A 17,809-nucleotide genomic window follows, 5' to 3' on the forward strand; every position below is an offset into this window, starting at 1 on the left:
CGGGGCCATCAGATTATCCATTGTCCTTTGGCGTTTTCATACCCATCGAGACGAAGGATGTATGCTGTACAAAAACCGCGTTACAATAATCTTCTCAAACATTCTGAAGTCTTTACCTACTACTCTCTTACCTCGTTGAGCGCAAAGCTGGATGGGGTTGCAGTTTCGACTAACATTGTCAATTTTACTAGAGACCTAATCAAGTCAGGACGGAGAGTGACCATCACAACTAGATATCGATGTTCAAGGACTAGAGAAGGTTAGGTCATCTTGACATAGCCTTAGTTTGCTGGGCTGCCCTTCTACAATGTAGCAGCTGCAAAGGTGCAATGCCAACAGTATTGTCGTATGAGAACGAGAGTTTGAGGAAGTTTTAAGATTATTCATCCTTGGACTCGTGATGATTATGAGTGATGTGGGATTAGCACTATTGAAAGCTAGTGCCTCGTGGTTACATGAAGTTCGGCAGTTATCCTGCCAGCGGGCTCTTGATGTTTGATATTCCTAGAATGCCAGAAGACCATCGGCGATATCCGCCAGGATCAACAGTTAGCGGCTCCATATTTTGGATTCTTGGACCTGCGTCATAGGAATACACATTGTTGATTTGACGTCACAAAATAACTTCAACTTCGTGATGGACACTCATTAAACATACGAAGACAAAAACGGTTCTATTTTGCCCTTTGTAAAGGCATCTGTCTGTCTATTCATCGCAGAATCATTCTTTACAATACACGAAAAGATTTCGCCTTCTCGACTTGTAAACGCCGCCATTTTCCCCCTCTTTAGAAGAGAAACACACAGAATGCAACCCCGCCCAGTGTCCTCGCTGATAAACAGCCCGTATGAAAAACCCAAAACGCTAAAAAGGAATTTCATGAAGCTCATCTATCGCTCTGCAAAACCCCACCCATATGTCTTGAAATCATCATCTCTAGCCCAACCAGCAAGCTAGCCGGTGAAAATGAGGATGGTTCATTATCCTCCCTTCCATGCCCCATGTTATCCCAGGACTCGGCGTTTATATCCCGCCCAGTCCCGACCATCGAGGCAGGACCCTCTAGAAGTAAAGTTATCCGGACATGAGTCCCTTCACTTCTTCTCCTTCTTCTCAAACTTTGGCTTGCCGATATCGCTCCCTCTGAGTTTGACGTTGAGGACGCGCTCCATATTGGAAAGGACCTTCTGGTCTGGGGTGGCGTCACCGCGCTCGAAGGAGGCGACGATGGTGGGGGTGGTGTTGCACTTGGTGGCGAGATCCTTCTGGGTCATGCCCTTGGTGCCGTTGGGGTTGGCGAATTCGGAGCGGGCTTTTTGGATAGCCTGGCCGACTTCCTTGCCGACGGTCTTGGGCTTGACGATATCGTCGGCGCGGTCGACCATGGTGAGGCGCTGGCCTTCTACACCGGGCTTGGAGGCCTGGGTATGGAAATGTTAGTTATTGATGACTACGCGGTTGTTAAAAAGACGCAGAACATACAGCGTTGCCAGCCCCGAACTTCTTCTCGGTCGCGATGGCGGCACCGCTACGGCGAGCAGCGTTGAGGGCTGATTGGCCGCGGACAACAGTCTCACGGGGTCCGCCGGCGCCGCTGCGGACATTCTTTCCAATCTTGACTGTATCGGTATCCCAGGCAGACATCTTGACGGTTTGTGTGAGTTGTTTTTGTGGTTGGGGACGAGAAGATGGATGAGTTGTTGAGAAGGCGAGCTGAGTGTTATCAAGCTGGCGAGATGTTTGTTTGCTGTAGTGGAAGGTGATGTCTGGTGTAAAAAAAACTTCCAGAAAGAAGTGGATGCAAAGACAAAGGTTGTTGGTTTGTCCTGGATGGTTGCAGCGAGATGGTAAGGCGGGGATTTAAAGAGGTGGCTTCCTGGTCGGCGCGGAAGGCGATGGGCGGCCGTCGAACCGCAGTGACTCGAGCGGCGAGAGTGGTCCGCACCCAGCAGCCCCGCGCCACAGGGAGGCTGTGGGCCCGACCAGCCCAGGCACGCAGGGATCCACCGGCCCGGCAACTGGTGGAGGGCATGCCCATTTGGGGATTCTGCAACTTCAACACCACCACTCGGCCGCGATATCCATATGGCCTTCCGTCCCTGACATAATTCTTACTTTGGTCTGAATTTGGTCCTTTGATATTCTAGGGGACCTGTGGCGGTTCAAGGTTTCAAGGGGCACCTACCAAACGACGCTTTGGCCTGCATCCTCCACCAACGCCATGTGGCGGCCATGGCTGACAAAGCTCCAGGTCTTTTGACCATAGACAGCCCAGATGGCAACTGGTGCCGATTTTACTTTAGTCACAGAGATACCCAATGCTTCAGGACCTGCCTTCACTATAACTGTTCCCCCAATTTCCGATAGGTTGGTTTGGTCTGATTCCAACATTCCGGGATTTGGACAACGCCGGTCTTGGCAAACCTGTTCGCATATCTTGCTGATGCAGGCTCCCGAATGGCCAGCTAGGGTCGCCGGAGTTACTTGAGAACACCTGTGTCCGATATCAGTTGCTTCGCATCCTAAAGCAGTACTGGTAGAACAAAACCTGCCGGGTGCCTCGCCGAGCAACACTCCTGAGGATATGCTCGTTGACTACGAAGGAGTTGTGCCAGGCAAAACCTCGTTTTGGTGGTTGAAGCAAACTGGCCGCTCTTCGCGGTTTCCATATCCATCCGAGATAATTACCATCATGCAATGAGCACGCTGAGGAGGTACCTGGTGGCACAGACCTCAAGCTTGTTTTCAGGCATGAGTAATGGCCGTCGACTCCACGTTTCATGGTCAGATAGGGTTGGCTGAACCATGGCAGCTTACTCACGGCACCATACTGACACTAGGGAATGATTCCTCGTCTCGATATTCACCTATGGTTTGTTGAAAGATGAACAAATTCGGACTATTGTTATTCAAACGAAACATGTACCGTAAAACAAACTGATGAGGGGGTCTCCGGAGTTCAGTCGGGGTTGTCGGACACCTTTAACCAAACAGAAAGTGACACAAATATATGTCTATGTCAATGCTGGAATTCTACTATCTCGGTCCCGCGCTGGCGGATCCGAGTAACAGTAACTTAACATCCCAATAAATAGGTCAATTCCAAATACCCCGTTACATAGTTGGTGGGATTGTTGGTGACACCTACCTATATATGGAAAGATAAGTTTGTGGGGTTGCCCAATCATGACAAATAAGTTATACCCCGCGCCAAAAGCTGCCATTGACAAGACAGGAAACCACAACGTTTTGTCGAATTGGTCTTTGTGAGTCCGATCCTCGCGGCAGGTCTACTCGGATGAGAAGCTCTCACAGGAAACAAGGAGTTTTTCCAGTGCTTCCAAATTCCCCATTATTACCCGATCCGGGGGAACGGGAGATACAGGTATTTGGAAAACAACCCTGTGATAGTACCTTATCTCACTGTTGTCTGGGTCTGCCGATCCGCCAGCGGCGCTTGGGACTGTCTCTTGTGTCCCGTCAGGAACTTGAACCGGCCCAGGAGCTTATTCACATTGTGCATTCGGGACGGTGGGTGAGTTGGTGCTCGTTTGAGTATTTAAAGACGTTGATCGTCCCCTCTTTGTTGAACTTGCTCTCCATCTTTCATCTCACAACATCCAGTCTCATCAAACTTTGCTTGACTTTTTACCTTATCTTTCACTTGTATATCTTCACTTGACCATATACTCAGCTCAACATGCCTCTCTCCGGACACTGCCTTTGCAAAGCCGTCACCTACAAGGTCGACATTGACGCCCCTCTCCTCACTGGCTATGACCACTGTGATGATTGCCAGCGTCAATCGGGCTCTACCTACTGTAAGATTATCCCATCATTATTCCTACGTCACTGCCCGGACTTGTGGTGCTACCCCGCTTCGGACCTGGCTCCAACCCCACCACCGTTTCGATCTTATCAGATCGCTAACAAATTCGATGTAACAGCCCTTGTAGTCGTGGTTCCCAAGGACAAGCTTGAAGTCAAGGGACCCGTCAAGAAGTGGAAGGGCACTGCCGACTCCGGGAATGCTGTCTGGCGTTGGTTCTGCGAGGAATGCGGCTCTCCCATTGCTCACGACCCCGATGCCGCTCCCGAGATCATTGCCCTCAAGGGTGGTAGCTTGGATACCGAGCTCAAGAAGGACTTGAAGCCTGTGAGTTATTAGTCAATCTAAGCAAGAACTGGAAGCTAACAGAAGCATAGGACACCGAGATCTGGACTGCCAGCAAGCTTCCCTTCTGCCAGGAGCACCTGGCGAAGCCTTTCGTGCACATGCCCCAGTAAATACTTGCTATCTTTTCTAGTCATTGATTGATCTGGCATAGCGTTCGCATAGCAAACTGGGAGGATAGGTACTAGCATATGAAGGGGCTGAGAAGGCTGATTAAATGAATCAACTCAACTTTATATAGCGATGGCGAACCAGACGAAAACAAGAAGGAATCCAAAAGCAAGGCCGTGTCCAAGACCCCAGCGAATACGGGAACCAAGATCTCCAAACCAGTAAAATGGAAGATACCTACCCCGGCGAAGACAGCTACAAGTAAGAATAAGTCCACGACGCAAGCGTCCACAAGTAAGACCAAGCCCGCTAATAAAACCAAGACCACGGCGGCGAGTAAAGTATCCGGCAGTAAGGTAGCCAAGGAGGATGTCACTGGGATAAGACGGAGTCCACGTTGTAGACCCCATGGCGGAGATCCATTCCCGAAGAGTCCCATGCCAGAATGGGTTTGACGAGATGGGCCGTTGTTTGGTCCGCCATCAAAACGAAGTCGAGGTAGGTGAATGCTGTAAAACCACCGCATACATACTCCCTGTTTTACTGCCGAGGAAGTCTCCATCTCCAGGTCCATCTATTGGGGCTACCGACCTGTAGGTTGACTCAACATCGCTTGAAACTGAACCGTCGCGGACCAAGAACGTCGTGTAACAGTAAAAAAACAGAAGTAGGTATCACACCGGGCCAGCAAATAGCAAGTCCAAATTTCCACCCTCGTACAACTCCGTTCCTAGAGCCAAGCTGACATAGCAGCGGTAGAAAAAGTCATTCAGGAGTTTCAGGAGTCAAGGTTCGAAACACTGTATCTACTATCAAAACGCCAGCTAGGCAGCAAAAGACACAAAAAACAATCCCATTCAACTACATACAACATGAGATTATAATTACTCTTTCATGTTACTCACCTTCCATAACCCCCCTGAAACCAACTCCTCCCACCTTGTCCCCCTTGCTGTCCCTCACCACCCTGGCCCTGTGGCCTCTCATCAGGAGTATAAAATCTCTCATCCGCCAGACTCATCGGGCTCAACTGCCCAGGATCACTCCCATAAAGCTCAAACCTCGCACTATCACTCCTCTGAACTCCCCCCCCTTGCCCAACATCACTCTCCGTAACCCCGCTCACACTCCCAATCCCCGTCCCCCCCGTAGCCGTCGTCGCCTGCCTCCTAACACCCCCCTCGGCAATCTCCACAGGCCGCTGTATCTCCCCGGGATCATTAGGCATAACCGGCACCCCCTGCCCCGTAAAATTCGCCGACGGCGGCGGAATAGGTGACATCATATTCGGAAAGTAAGCCTGCTGGTCAACCCCCGGTGTCGTGCTCGCCGACTGAGGATTAGGACTCCCAACATACCCACCACCACCACCGTTGGGGTAATAACCCCCAAGATTATCCGGCGGCGACGGATCAGAATACGGCCCTGGCCGCGCCTCAGGACCGGTGTACTCCTGCGTCCCAAACGGTACCCGTCCACTCTGCACCTCCGACGCCACTGGCCCTCCACGGCCGTCTTCCGTCCCGCCAATGAATCGGGGAACTCCAGAAGCGGAAGTGGCAGTCCCAGCTTGGGTGCGGCCTTTGCGTCTGCGGTGCCAGTACCATGTTGCTGCACCTATTAGGATTCCGGCTGCAATGACGACGCCTACCGCTATGCCGGCTTTGGCGCCGACGGAGAGGTCGTTCGAGACGTTTGCCTCGTTGCGGTCGATGGAAGATATGTCGCTTCCTGTCGGGATGACGGTCGTCATGGCACACACCGGAGAGCCGTCAGACTGGGAACAGGCGAGGGTGTTGGGGCAGCAGCCGCCTCCTAGACTGCTGGCGCAGGTTATTTGCCCTTGGGTGCAGCCTGATGGGACGGGGGTTAGTAAAGGGGGGGTGGAGGGGGCAATGGTGTTGAGGCATAGGGAAGAAGTGCCGCAGGTTTGGCCGTGGCGGCAGCAGGCGCCGCCAAAGTCTAGGGGACAGCCGTAGTAGGAGATTTGAGGGCAGCGGCGGGGGCAGCAGGCGGAGGAGGTGGTGGTTACGGGGGTGTTGGAGCTGGTGCGGGTGACGGTGACCAGGCATTGGTACTTGTCTGCTGCGCAGGGGGAGTCACAGGTCGAGCCGATGCGGCAGCAGGCGGCTTCGGAGGGGTTGGTGCTGTTGATGATGCAGCTGTTTGGATGTTAGTATATGAGCCGGTGTGTGTAACTGTGGCTCCATGACGCCGGACAGGCGCATAGATCCTTTAAAGACCTTTGAACTTTAGGGGAGGACCTACTATTGATTATTCGGACAACAGAATCGTTCTCCTGGAGGCCCCAGCTCGCCGCCTGTGATATTGTCAGTGATAATGCTTGAGAGAAGACGATGAGAACTTACATGGATGCATATCATCTTGAGGGCACCCAACCTGCCTCTTCTCCATTGGAAATCCCGGTATGGCATAGAAGGCTCGCGGCATCAAGTATCCCTCATGTGGAGGGGATGTTTCGATCGCGGCAAAGCGCTCATGGCTGCTGGTGGTGGACGGAACAGCAGCGCAGACGTCCCGGACAACGAACAGAGCCGCAATGAGTGCCCGCGCAATTATTGAGGTAACCATCGTGAGAAGGCGCGCAAAGTAAACTCAGGCTAATTAGATGAGAAAGTAAGGCACCGAGACGATGACTGAGAACATCGCCACCATCAACAACAACGCCGCCGAGGATGGAGAATGGGGTGAAAGAGCAAAAACTCGAGATGTCAATTCGATAGTTCCATGGTGGTGTAGTCGATGGAAAATCCAACCCGGCCTGGTTTACGAATACATATGCATGTCAGCAGCGCAGCACTTCCCAAACCCTTCTCGTAGTTCCCGATCGAGCTGTTTGGTGTGAACACCCCCCATGGAAATAAGGACCCAGATCACCGGCCGGAATTCTTTAATGCCCGTGGACAGGGGTCATGGAGGGGTCTTGAGCGCGATGGAGCTGTCATTGCTACCCTTCCTCCTCCAGATGAAGATGGTGGCTGTGGGTTGGCCGGCCGCAGTCACTCCCAGTTGAAGAGCCAATAGTGGCAGAGGATGCACGCCTCCCGTCTTTTGCCCTCCAACCTGGATAGATGGCAATCTCTAAGATGGATTTCCGTAAGGCGGTGCTCGGTAAAGGAATTGTAAATGCAGAAGGAGGAGGCCAACGGCTGCTGGTTTTCACATGCTAGTTTGTTGGTGTTGGTGAAAGCGCCAAGGGTTACTTCAAGAATTTCAGCAAAGTTGAGCTTCCGACGGGGATCTCCAAGCGTGGTGTATGGTTCGCTGGTACAAGGTAAGAGCATGTGAGAGCTCACACCTCACCTCAGACGAACCATAGGTAACCCAAGTCGAAAAAGGGTCCTATTTGTGAGAGCATCTTGGCGGGGCTCTAGGATGATTAGAGAGATAATGGGGGTCGTGGTTGTTCGAATCCCATGGACGAGAGTGGTCACTGTAAAGATGTTATGTCGTTATTCTCATCCAACCACCCATTCCTGCCTCGTCTCTCGGCGTAAGAACGCACCGAGTGGCCGTGAAATCCATCATGAAATCAACGACATCACTGATCTCCAGATATGAATTAAGGTTCTGGGGCACCCCAAGGGCACGGTGCTGTCAAAATATAGTGCGGGCCCCCAGCGGGGTACCCCAGCGCCAGCAGCTGGCGATTGCTATACCGCATAGGACGACCCCGTTAAGTGCGATTTCGGCGTGGCTGCCCCGCGCACTAGGGCCAGATACCGACAAACTGAGCCGGGGAACCCCTCCGCCGCCCACCCCCCGTCCCAGCATCAACACCGCACATCCAGCCAACGACGGGCGTCTTCAAAGGGGTCACTGCAACAAAGTTGAATGCCGCACTGCCGCAGCTTGACGTAGTGGGCTCCTTTTCCACATACTCCACCCACACAACCGAAACTCGATAAACCGATTACCCATTCCACGATAGCCGTCGCCAGCATGGCCCAGGCCTACGACGACGAGGAGCTGTCCATCTCCCTGTCGCCCTCTCAGATCCGCCGGAACAAGAGACAGGGCGACGTAGGATACGGCCAGACTCCCGTCGGCTCCATCAACACCGCCATCATGCTGCCAGGCAACGCCAACCCCCAGTTGCCCATGCGCGACAAGATGCGCACCGAGCAGCGCATCGGCGCCTACAACATTGTCAAGACGCTCGGCGAGGGCTCCTTCGGCAAGGTCAAGCTGGCTGTCCACCGCAGCACCGGCCAGCAGGTTGCCCTCAAGATCATCTCTCGCAAGAAACTTATCAGCCGCGACATGCAGGGCCGTGTCGAGCGCGAGATTGAGTATCTTCAGCTGCTCCGCCATCCTCACATCATTAAGCTGTATGGTCCTCGTACCACCAACATGTGATCCACGGCTGACGCTCGTGTTATACTCCTAGTTATACCGTTATCAAGACCCCGACCGAGATCATTATGGTCCTCGAGTATGCCGGTGGAGAATTGTTCGATTACATTGTGCAGCATGGCAAGATGCGCGAGGATGAGGCCCGTCGGTTCTTCCAGCAGATGCTATGCGCCGTCGAGTATTGCCATCGCCACAAAATTGTCCACCGTGACTTGAAACCCGAGAACTTGCTTCTGGATGAGAACCTAAACGTCAAGATCGCCGATTTCGGTCTCAGCAACATCATGACGGATGGAAACTTCCTCAAGACCAGTTGCGGCTCCCCCAACTACGCGGCCCCTGAAGTTATCGGCGGAAAGCTGTATGCCGGACCCGAGGTCGATGTGTGGAGTTGCGGTGTCATTCTCTACGTTCTACTTGTCGGCCGTCTTCCCTTCGACGATGAACATATCCCGAGTCTGTTCGCCAAGATTGCGAAGGGAAGCTACATGGTACCGACTTGGATGAGTCCGGGCGCATCCACCCTTATTAAGAAGATGTTGGTGGTCAACCCGGTCCAGCGTGCGACTATCGAGGAAATTCGACAAGACCCATGGTTCCTCAAGGACCTTCCATCGTATCTGCACCCACCAGTAGAAGAGTTCCTCAACACCGGCGTCGACCCCAACAAGGCTATCAGGGTGAGCGACATCGCCCCTGGCGCACCTCCACAAGAGCAGGTGAAGCTCCACAACGAAGTCACGGAGAAGATCAGCAAGACCATGGGTTACGGCAAGAGGGATGTCGAGGAGGCGCTGGAAGCCGAGGAACCATCCGCCATCAAGGACGCCTACATGATTGTTCGCGAGAACAAGCTCATGGAAAACAACCGTAAGTGCACTTTTCTTTGATGTAGCCCTATTCTTCCTGTTCGTAGTGTGAACCCCATTACATGCCTTTCCTATGTCATTGGCCATCGCGAGCCTGACGGGATTGAAGCAACCCTTGGACACGACAATCCATTTGGGTCATCACCGACAGACAACATAGAACTGGGTACTAAAAGCGCCGAAGAACTCTCAGTTCTCACACCAGATGACCCGAATGCGAGTCCCATGTTGGACGCCACAATGTCCTCGGCCCGTTCCATCGCCTCCACGAGCACTGGAGCATCGGCAAGGCCCTACGTTAGCAAAGTCGGCATCCTTCCCAGCAGTCTGCCGGCCTACCACAAGGTATTCATGGAAAGGGAGAAGGCCAAAGCAGAAGGGCAGGATAACTTTCCCGATCAACCGCCAATTCCCGAGCCAGGGGCTCCACGAAGCCAAGCAGACCAAGAAGAGACTCTTCGACGGCTCAAACCCCACAGCCGTAGTTTTGTCCGCATGGAAGATGCAAAGCGGCCCCAAGGCCTCACGCCAGTCAACCCGCCAAAGAAGAACAAGCCCGTTCGATGGCAGTTTGGCATTCGCTCTAGAAACGCACCTTGGGAAGCGCTTGTTTGTATCTACAAATCTCTCCACAAACTGGGAGCAAGCTGGATTGTAGATGAAGACTATGATCTCTTGCATGAGGAGGATGAACATCAGGATTACGACGGCAGACACTCTAGGAAACCGAGCTCGTCGTCCTATACCGACCCAACCAAGCACTACAAGCTTCCGGCCGACCCATGGCATATCAAGATCAGATGGTGCACAGACAGTATGCCCCCCTTTTTATGCCCCCTATCTCTTCTTGGCCCTGACAGCTATGACAGCATTCCAAAAACATTCCGCGGCCTCGGGCCTGAGCGAAACAGGTCATTCACAACCACACCACGTCACCACTCGCGGCGAGAACAAGGATCACAAGGTGGTGGCGACGAGGATGGACGTACAGATCTACGAGATGGAGCATGGCGTTTATTTGGTAGACTTCAAGGTGGACGGGTACGAAACCCCCGAGGGCAAGCTGCTCGAGGACAAGGAGGTAACAAGTCCCTTCCCATTCTTGGACATGGCCGCGAGGCTTATTATGCAGCTGGCGGATGCGGATTGATTATTGCATATTAATAGAATTCTGATATTTCCGCGGATGGAAAAGATCAACATTATTTCTTCCGTTTCTCTTTGTTTTGCTGTGCATTTGCTGAGAAGGGTTGCTGTTTGTCTGTTGCTTTGTGGAATCCCCATCACTTGACGGCTGGGGTTGGAGGACGAATTGTATCATTCCAGTTAGCTGGATTTGTGTGTTTGATACCTGTCTGTAGTCGAAATCGGGGCTGTGGCCCCCTATCTGTATCATCGACATGCAATGCCGGTAAGGCCGCACCCGCCTCATAGGCAAGCATGTTGAGGTGGACCCATGGGGGCACAGGCTGCTGTTTTAGCTTCACAGCATGTGTTGTGTGAAGGAGCCTCTTCAATCATCTCCAATTACGGCTCTTACAACTCGTGGCCCTGTCATATGGAAAGCGAACCGACGAATCGGATGTCACCATGTTAATCTATCCTGTACTTCACACAAGAGCTGAAGCACTACTACCCGTCTCCATAAGGATGATCTGCTCTAGGAGGAAGGATACTTATACCGTGCACCCTCGTAAGGCTGGCCATTCTGGCATGAGCCATGATCCAGGCTGACTTCAGCACAATGAGCTGTAACAATGGCAACCAACTCACCACGATATGACGGACACCAATACGCACAGGTCTCAGGACCACCGTCGCCGCAAACCACGGCGACAGGAGGGCGCGTTTCCATGGAGCCGCCGTCAGTGCTCCTTTCACCACCGAGTCGTTATGCCAGTCCAGTATCACCTTTCCCCCAGACCGAACACCACAAGAAGTCGAGCAATATCACATTCGTTCCCATCGTCGATGCGGACGAAGATCCGCAATATGGCCACACGCCAAAGAGAAAACCAGTCACTCGGACTTGGTCGGCAATTGGCAACTGGTGGCCTGAGATCGCCAGCTCCTTGCTCAGTCTCTTGTGTATCCCGGCCCTCGTTATCCTCTTACGCAGCTATGATGACCGCCCGCTCTCAGAGTGGCACCTCACTATCACACTCAACACCGTGATTGCTTTCATATCCACCATCTGCCGAATGTCCTTCATTTATCCTCTGGTACAGGCCCTTGCTCAGCAGAGATGGAACTGGTTCAAAAGCCCTAGGTCGCTAGACGATTTTCGTGTATTTGACGAGGCCTCTAGGGGGCCATGGGGCAGTTTGTTGTTGATGATTAGAATGAAGGGGAGGTAAGCAATCATGATTTCACCACGCATGATTGAATGGTGCTGGATATTGACAATATTTATATGAAGGCCGCTGGGAATTGTCAGCTGTCTCGTCCTCATCACAAGCATCGCTACCTCGACTCTCACTCAGTCTGTCGTCACTTACCCAAGTCGCATGGTGCCTGTCATGGGCAAAGACATGGCTGTTGCGAAAAAAGTTGACGAGTTCTACTATGTCTCAGGCAACCGCGCTAGTAAGTAGGATGCCACTGTTGAGACAGCGTAACTCAGCTAACATGTAGCCAAGATGGGCGCTTGTTTCCCCTTCAGCAAGCCCTACGAAGCAGCGGTTCTACCACACCCACACAACTTGTGCCCTATCTACCACCCACCTGTCGAACTTCCGAGTGCACATGGCCCGAATTCGACACCATGGCAGTTTGTGTAAACATGACCAGTGCGTGCGGAGTACAACCCCTAGCAGAAATTCCCAGGCTAATCACTGCAGGCAGATGTCACAAGCCTCCTCACCTACGACGACCTAATCCCAGGAACATCCGAGTGGCACAGAGGCGGCAGACCAAGAACAAACGTCAGCCTACCCAACGGAGTCAGCTTCCAGCCCTACCCCTACAGAAAAGCCGGTCGACAGATCGGTCTCGATGTTGGCATCGAAGCAGGTCTCACCTCCAACTGGTCAGAGCCGCAGCGAAAACAGGAGATTGCATCCCTCTCCTTCAACGGAACAGAAGGCCAGAAAGCCGAGCTGACGAGCGTTTTCCTCTTGTATTCTGATCCCATCCGGGCGACAGAGGTGATGTTTCACTACTGCGTCAGCAGATACAACATGTCAATATCGGAAAACGTGCCCAAGATCCAGCTTTTGGAGTCTAGTACAAAGGTCGAGTATCACGATGCTGAACACTCTCACATGTACAAAACTCTTGTCAATCCTCAAAACTCGAGTGTGACGTACAAATTCGGGTCGACGTCTAATCACTTTCTTACTGGGATGCTGAGGGATTTTTTCGTGGAGAATTCCACTGATAGATCGATGATGGGGACGATGAGGGATATGTTTTCTGTGTTGCTGTATCAGCTCCCTTTTTCGAAGGAGAACGACGATAGAGAGGAGAGGGATGAGCAGGGGTTGGATGATTTTAGGTATGATGTTGTTAGGAATATGTCGTTGAATGTGGCTATAAGGTTGACCAATGTGTATGTTTTTCCCTCCCCTCACTATTCCCCCCTTTGATCGGCTGGCTGATTTGTACGGATGGCAGTATGTTTGACAGCACGACGCAAGCTGTTTCCAGTCTGGTCAGTGGCACGGCTTGGCAGGAGGAGAGGTATATCTCTGTTCGGTGGGAGTGGCTTTCTCTTGTGGCGGCGCAGATTGGGTTGGCGCTGGTGGTTTTGGTGTTGGTCATGGTTCAAACTGCGAGGTTGGGGGTGCCGGTGGTGAAGAGCGATATTTTGCCGGCGTTTTTTGCTGTTGGGTTGGCGGAGAGCGCGGAAGCTGAGAGGGGGCGGGTGAGTGATGTTGGGTTTTCTCCAGAGGTGAAGAAGAACGGGGCGAAGCCGGAGGAGAGCTTTGCTTTGATGGGAGAGCTGCAGAAGACGCAGAAGGGGAAGTGGGTTTTGGAGGGCTTGTATAGGAGGAGGTGATCTTGGGAGTAATAGGGAGAAGTAATGATAGGTATGGGGGAGCCTTTTTGGAGCTACCCTGATGGTTACCTACCTACCGAGTTGATATGCCTTGAGGCTTGTTGACCGTCTTTCAAGACCTATTTCACATGTGATGAGGCCCAGAAAGACGATTGGAAGAATCTGCTTTGAAGACCTTTCGGTAACTTCAAGTAGGCTCCTGTATAGTGTCTAAGGTATTTCAACCTCACTGTTACCTAGTATAAAATTGATTGGACAATGGGACAAAGGACTTCGAGCCAAAGTCTGGCAGTCGAAGAGAGATGAATGAACCGACCAGTGAACCCACAGACGGCTGCGAACTTCTAATATACATAGCCGGATTATGGAAGTGCCTTACTTTATTTTCCGTCTTTTATCTCATACTCAGGCAATATCAAATGTGGCTGATTGTACCTCCTGTTGAGTCACGCCGTTCCACAAACTGAAGATATATTTACGTCGGGGACGTACTTCGCCATCAAGCCGTGAAGTTGTATATCATCACGGATTGGTAAGTAGGTACGCCGGCGTCTTCAGACGTGATGATGTCTCCCAACCAAGACACCACGGCACTTAAAAACTCCCTCGGGGCAATTTTATGGAAACCTGTCAACCTGCAGCACAGCTACCAATATGGCACAAAACACTACACCTCATGAAAGCCCCAATATCGACATGATTCATCACGCTTCACTACGGTTGCTAGGCACGATGCTGCCTGGCCCGATCGAAGCCTCGTCCAGGGTTTTCCTTCCAGCCAGTCCACATAACAGTCCAGCAACGGTTACATTGTCCGCAAAAAGACCTGTTTCTAAACTCCGGACAGCAGTCATTAATTGGGGGCAGGAACTGGCTAGCATTGCTTTTAGTCTTTGCCTGTGGCTTCCAATAATCATCGGTATATTGCACGTTTATGATGGGCGCCCTCTGGCGGACTGGCCGCTTCCAATCACACTCAACGCCCTTATCGCTTTCATTTCAACTGCCTGTCGGACGCCTTTTATCTTCTCATTAGTGCAGGCTCTCGCTCAGCAACGGTGGGATTGGTATGAAAGCCCAAGGTCACTTGGCGATTTTAGTGTTTTTATGAGGCTTCGAGAGGAATATGGGGAAGTGTGAGACTGATGGGTACAATGAGGAAGCCTACACCAGCCTTAGAATTTGGCATTCCATAACTAACACTTCCTATACAGGCCGCTGAGAAGTATGACATGCCTTGTTTTAGTCACAAGTCTTGCGACGTCAACCATGACTTAATCCGCCGTCACTTATCCCGTCCGTTTTATCCCTGTTAATGACGTCGAGTCTGCTGTGATTGCGAGGTGCATTGGGTCGAGAATCATGAGGGCATTGAATCCGTAAGCAACACTTCCTAAAGCGGCGGGAATAATACAGTTTTGACCTGGAATAAAGCTATAAAATTCAAGCGACTTCCCGTGAGCAGCCCTTTAACTCTGTCATCTCATAATTCGGATCACGAGTACCAATCTGTAAGACCGCAAAATGCACATGGCCCGAGTTCAGTACCATGGAGGTCTGCGGGAAAACTGCAGGTAACGAACGGGATAAAACTCAAGCCAGTAAAACCAACCCCCGACGTCTCAGGAACCTTTACCATGGCTGCAGGGATCACTGACCCATATTGGTCTCGTTCAAGCCTCTCTTCGCTGTACTTTAATGGGACTGATGAACATAAGGTGCAAATCGCAAGTCTTTTTTGCCCTGGCAGATTTGCCGTTCTATCGCGCATACGAAGTCATATTCTACGACTGCGTCAACCGATACCAAGTATCAGTATCTGAAAACATACCAACGACAGAACTGATTTCGTCAACCGCTCACACAAACCGTCGGTAACGGTGGGCAGTGGTTGATCGACAAAGAAGACCCTCTTATCACATACCGGGTTTCCAAAGGCTATAGCACATTCACGTCCAAAAACCTGAACGACCTCTTCCTCCAAAGCAATGAGTTCGGACAAATGCTATGGGAGTGGTGGTCATACTATAATAATTCCAAAGACGGACAAGATTGTACAAGCCAAGAGTTGCATCTTGACTCCGTTATCCATAAAATTTCACAGAATCTTGCTGCTGAGCTCACCAAAGAGTATGTCAGACTTTCGCTTCTCAGCTTCAAGCTTCCCAGCGCAAAAATGATATCGACCCCTACCCACTCATCCGAGCATCTCAGCTAACAATCTAGCATCACAGCCTCCTCGATCCCAGGAGCGAGGATGTTAGCCTCGCGTTGGGAACAGCATGGCAACAGGAGATCGAGATCTCAGTCCGTTGAGAGTGGCTTTTACTTATCGCCGCACAGGTTTATCTACCTCTCATTGTCCTCATACTGGTCATAATCCAGACATCAGATCTCGGCCTCCCCGGGGTTAAGAGCTCCATTCTGCCTGTTTTCTTTGCTGTTGGAATGGCCGACAGAACGAAGATAGAGAATGAACATGGGAGAGGAGCTGCCGGATTAGCCACCTCTGGCTTGACAGACGAGGAGAAAGTCATTGGCCCGGAAAAGGAATCTAAACGGGGCAAGAAGATGGACAAAACAACACCCAAAGAAAGCTACGCCTTGCTTGGGGGGCTACAAAAGACACAGAACGGAAAATGAGCTCTCAGGGGTGTGTACCGGGAAGGCTGACGATAAATGCTCCAACAGAGCTTCATCTCGATCTAATACAACCACAAATTCTAACAAGACAATCAACAAGGGATGCGAACACCAGTATAAATATATACAAAAGGCTGGACAATATATACAATGACAGGCCTTACAGCGCAGCACACATGGAGGATTGATATTAACGAAAGTGAAACATCACGTCTCAGCCTCAAACATTTCTTCTGGGAGATCTATTACTCGTTGCCTTGTCCAGCAAGTTCGACTCTATCCTGCCCTAAAGTCTCCCCTCCTCCAAAACCTCGATCAGTTCATCCAAGCTCTCAATCACCAAATCAGTATGCTCATGGTCCACCAAATGTCTATTCACATCATTGACCAACAAGACCGTCTTGGCACCCGCCCTCCTCCCAGCAGTGATATCATCCACTGAGTCACCCACCATTATCAACCCACTCGCATCCGCCACCTCCTCTCCCTTCTCCGTATGGAGTAGCTCCCCCTCTTCTTGCCCCCTCTCGGCAATCTTTTCCTTTTCCTCCGCATCATCAACGGGAATGCCAGGCTCACCAGTTGACTTCCTCATCAAACCCCAAGAACGGGCAATATGGAGAATACCAGCGGGGTCAGGCTTGGGAGGGCGGAAATCACGGGTGACGATGGGGCCAAAGACGGAGGAAGGGAGGAATTTGTCAAGGAGGTTCTGGACGGGGAGGTCGAAGTTGCGGGTGCAGATTCCTTTGCGGATGGAGCGGGAGTCGAGGTAGGACATTAGGGGGGCGAGGCCGGGTTGGGGGACCTGGGTCAGCATGGCTTCGCGTTCTATGGTGCGGATTTTCTCCATGGCGGTGTGTTGGTCTTCGGGGGTGGGGAGGGAGTAGACGTGGTCGAGGATGTCGACTGATTTGGGGATGCCGAGGACGGAGCGCATGGCGGCGAACATGTAGGTTTGGGGTTCACTAGTTTTATGTTAGTTGGCATGCTCTTGAGGTTGGGGGGAATGGAAGTGAGAGTGAAAAGGTGGGTGAGTGAGACGTGATGGGTGGGAGGTATGAGATGTGACAGGTAACATGGGGCAGGCTTCATAAGAGCTAGAGGTCGAAAGACACAACCTCGAAGTCTGACTCAGGGACTCAAAGCCCAGGCTAGAAACACAAATAAGCTCACCATAGCGTCCCGTCGACATCAAAAACAATGCCCTCTAGCTTGCGGGTGTTGGGGCTAGGAACAAACGGCTGTTTCAACGGCGCGAATTTCCACGGAGCTGAAGTAACGGCGGACATGATGGGCCAAAATCTTCGCATCCCACCGTCTGGAAGTTACTTGAAATAAAAGGTGCGGGGTTGCCAACAACCCTATATAAAACTTGTAAAGAAAGTGAGGGTATCACAATATTGATAACTGATGAGGGGCTCAAGTGAGGATCCAATTCGTAAATGCCAAGAGATATAGCTCCAAAAAGATTGATGTTTAAATAAACGGCACAACAAGAGGTTAGGTACCAAGGATTCGGAATGACGAGAAAAGGCAATCAATCAGCAGCTTAATGTTGAACAGCACTCGTACAAGTCACACTCTGTCAAAAGAAGTCTCACTTGACGCCGCGATTTCACCTTTTGCTTGCT

The 17,809-nt window shown here is 51.6% G+C and overlaps 10 protein-coding genes across 10 annotated transcripts; 6 read left to right on the plus strand and 4 right to left on the minus strand.

Annotated features, from left to right (window-relative positions):
• Positions 1-631: 631 nt before the first annotated feature.
• On the minus strand, positions 632-1,645 carry MBF1 (multiprotein-bridging factor 1; the record flags this gene model as incomplete). Its single annotated transcript, XM_062875802.1, has 2 exons — positions 632-1,422; positions 1,484-1,645. 2 exons carry the CDS (start codon positions 1,643-1,645, stop codon positions 1,096-1,098), a joined length of 489 nt encoding a protein of 162 aa, XP_062734323.1. The 3' UTR covers positions 632-1,095.
• A 951-nt stretch (positions 1,646-2,596) lies between these two features.
• Positions 2,597-3,087, minus strand: QC761_0031600 (uncharacterized protein; the record flags this gene model as incomplete). Its single annotated transcript, XM_062872266.1, has 2 exons — positions 2,837-3,087; positions 2,597-2,719 (listed from the first exon to the last, which is right to left on the minus strand). Exons 1-2 carry the CDS (start codon positions 2,921-2,923, stop codon positions 2,597-2,599), a joined length of 210 nt encoding a protein of 69 aa, XP_062734324.1. The 5' UTR covers positions 2,924-3,087.
• Positions 3,088-3,510: 423 nt separating this feature from the next.
• QC761_200750 (uncharacterized protein) lies at positions 3,511-5,076 on the plus strand. Its single transcript, XM_062875803.1, has 4 exons — positions 3,511-3,822; positions 3,949-4,157; positions 4,208-4,953; positions 5,046-5,076. Exons 1-3 carry the CDS (start codon positions 3,702-3,704, stop codon positions 4,286-4,288), a joined length of 411 nt encoding a protein of 136 aa, XP_062734325.1. The 5' UTR covers positions 3,511-3,701; the 3' UTR covers positions 4,289-4,953; positions 5,046-5,076.
• A 25-nt stretch (positions 5,077-5,101) lies between these two features.
• Positions 5,102-7,067, minus strand: QC761_200760 (uncharacterized protein). Its single transcript, XM_062875804.1, has 3 exons — positions 6,656-7,067; positions 6,555-6,606; positions 5,102-6,448 (listed from the first exon to the last, which is right to left on the minus strand). Exons 1-3 carry the CDS (start codon positions 6,876-6,878, stop codon positions 5,188-5,190), a joined length of 1,536 nt encoding a protein of 511 aa, XP_062734326.1. The 5' UTR covers positions 6,879-7,067; the 3' UTR covers positions 5,102-5,187.
• Positions 7,068-8,059: 992 nt separating this feature from the next.
• On the plus strand, positions 8,060-9,553 carry SNF1_1 (Protein kinase; the record flags this gene model as incomplete). Its single annotated transcript, XM_062872267.1, has 2 exons — positions 8,060-8,638; positions 8,698-9,553. Exons 1-2 carry the CDS (start codon positions 8,250-8,252, stop codon positions 9,551-9,553), a joined length of 1,245 nt encoding a protein of 414 aa, XP_062734327.1. The 5' UTR covers positions 8,060-8,249.
• Positions 9,554-9,757: 204 nt separating this feature from the next.
• On the plus strand, positions 9,758-10,682 carry SNF1_2 (Protein kinase; the record flags this gene model as incomplete). Its single annotated transcript, XM_062872268.1, has 2 exons — positions 9,758-10,346; positions 10,402-10,682. The coding sequence occupies 2 exons, from the start codon at positions 9,758-9,760 to the stop codon at positions 10,680-10,682; spliced, it is 870 nt and encodes a 289-aa protein (XP_062734328.1).
• Positions 10,683-11,289: 607 nt separating this feature from the next.
• Positions 11,290-13,532, plus strand: QC761_200780 (uncharacterized protein; the record flags this gene model as incomplete). Its single annotated transcript, XM_062875805.1, has 5 exons — positions 11,290-11,885; positions 11,952-12,118; positions 12,172-12,321; positions 12,377-13,082; positions 13,148-13,532. 5 exons carry the CDS (start codon positions 11,290-11,292, stop codon positions 13,530-13,532), a joined length of 2,004 nt encoding a protein of 667 aa, XP_062734329.1.
• A 654-nt stretch (positions 13,533-14,186) lies between these two features.
• QC761_200785 (uncharacterized protein) lies at positions 14,187-14,672 on the plus strand (the record flags this gene model as incomplete). Its single annotated transcript, XM_062875806.1, has 1 exon — positions 14,187-14,672. One exon carries the CDS (start codon positions 14,187-14,189, stop codon positions 14,670-14,672), a length of 486 nt encoding a protein of 161 aa, XP_062734330.1.
• An 862-nt stretch (positions 14,673-15,534) lies between these two features.
• On the plus strand, positions 15,535-16,159 carry QC761_0031670 (uncharacterized protein; the record flags this gene model as incomplete). The annotated part of the gene is made up of 2 exons (XM_062872269.1): positions 15,535-15,662; positions 15,767-16,159. The coding sequence occupies 2 exons, from the start codon at positions 15,535-15,537 to the stop codon at positions 15,846-15,848; spliced, it is 210 nt and encodes a 69-aa protein (XP_062734331.1). The 3' UTR covers positions 15,849-16,159.
• A 231-nt stretch (positions 16,160-16,390) lies between these two features.
• QC761_200790 (uncharacterized protein) lies at positions 16,391-17,804 on the minus strand. The gene is made up of 2 exons (XM_062875807.1): positions 17,352-17,804; positions 16,391-17,143 (listed from the first exon to the last, which is right to left on the minus strand). The coding sequence occupies exons 1-2, from the start codon at positions 17,486-17,488 to the stop codon at positions 16,462-16,464; spliced, it is 819 nt and encodes a 272-aa protein (XP_062734332.1). The 5' UTR covers positions 17,489-17,804; the 3' UTR covers positions 16,391-16,461.
• Between the last annotated feature and the right edge of the window lie 5 nt (positions 17,805-17,809).

The sequence above is a fragment of the Podospora bellae-mahoneyi genome, chromosome 2 (genome assembly GCF_035222275.1).
Source record: "Podospora bellae-mahoneyi strain CBS 112042 chromosome 2, whole genome shotgun sequence".
Lineage (NCBI taxonomy): Eukaryota > Fungi > Ascomycota > Sordariomycetes > Sordariales > Podosporaceae > Podospora > Podospora bellae-mahoneyi.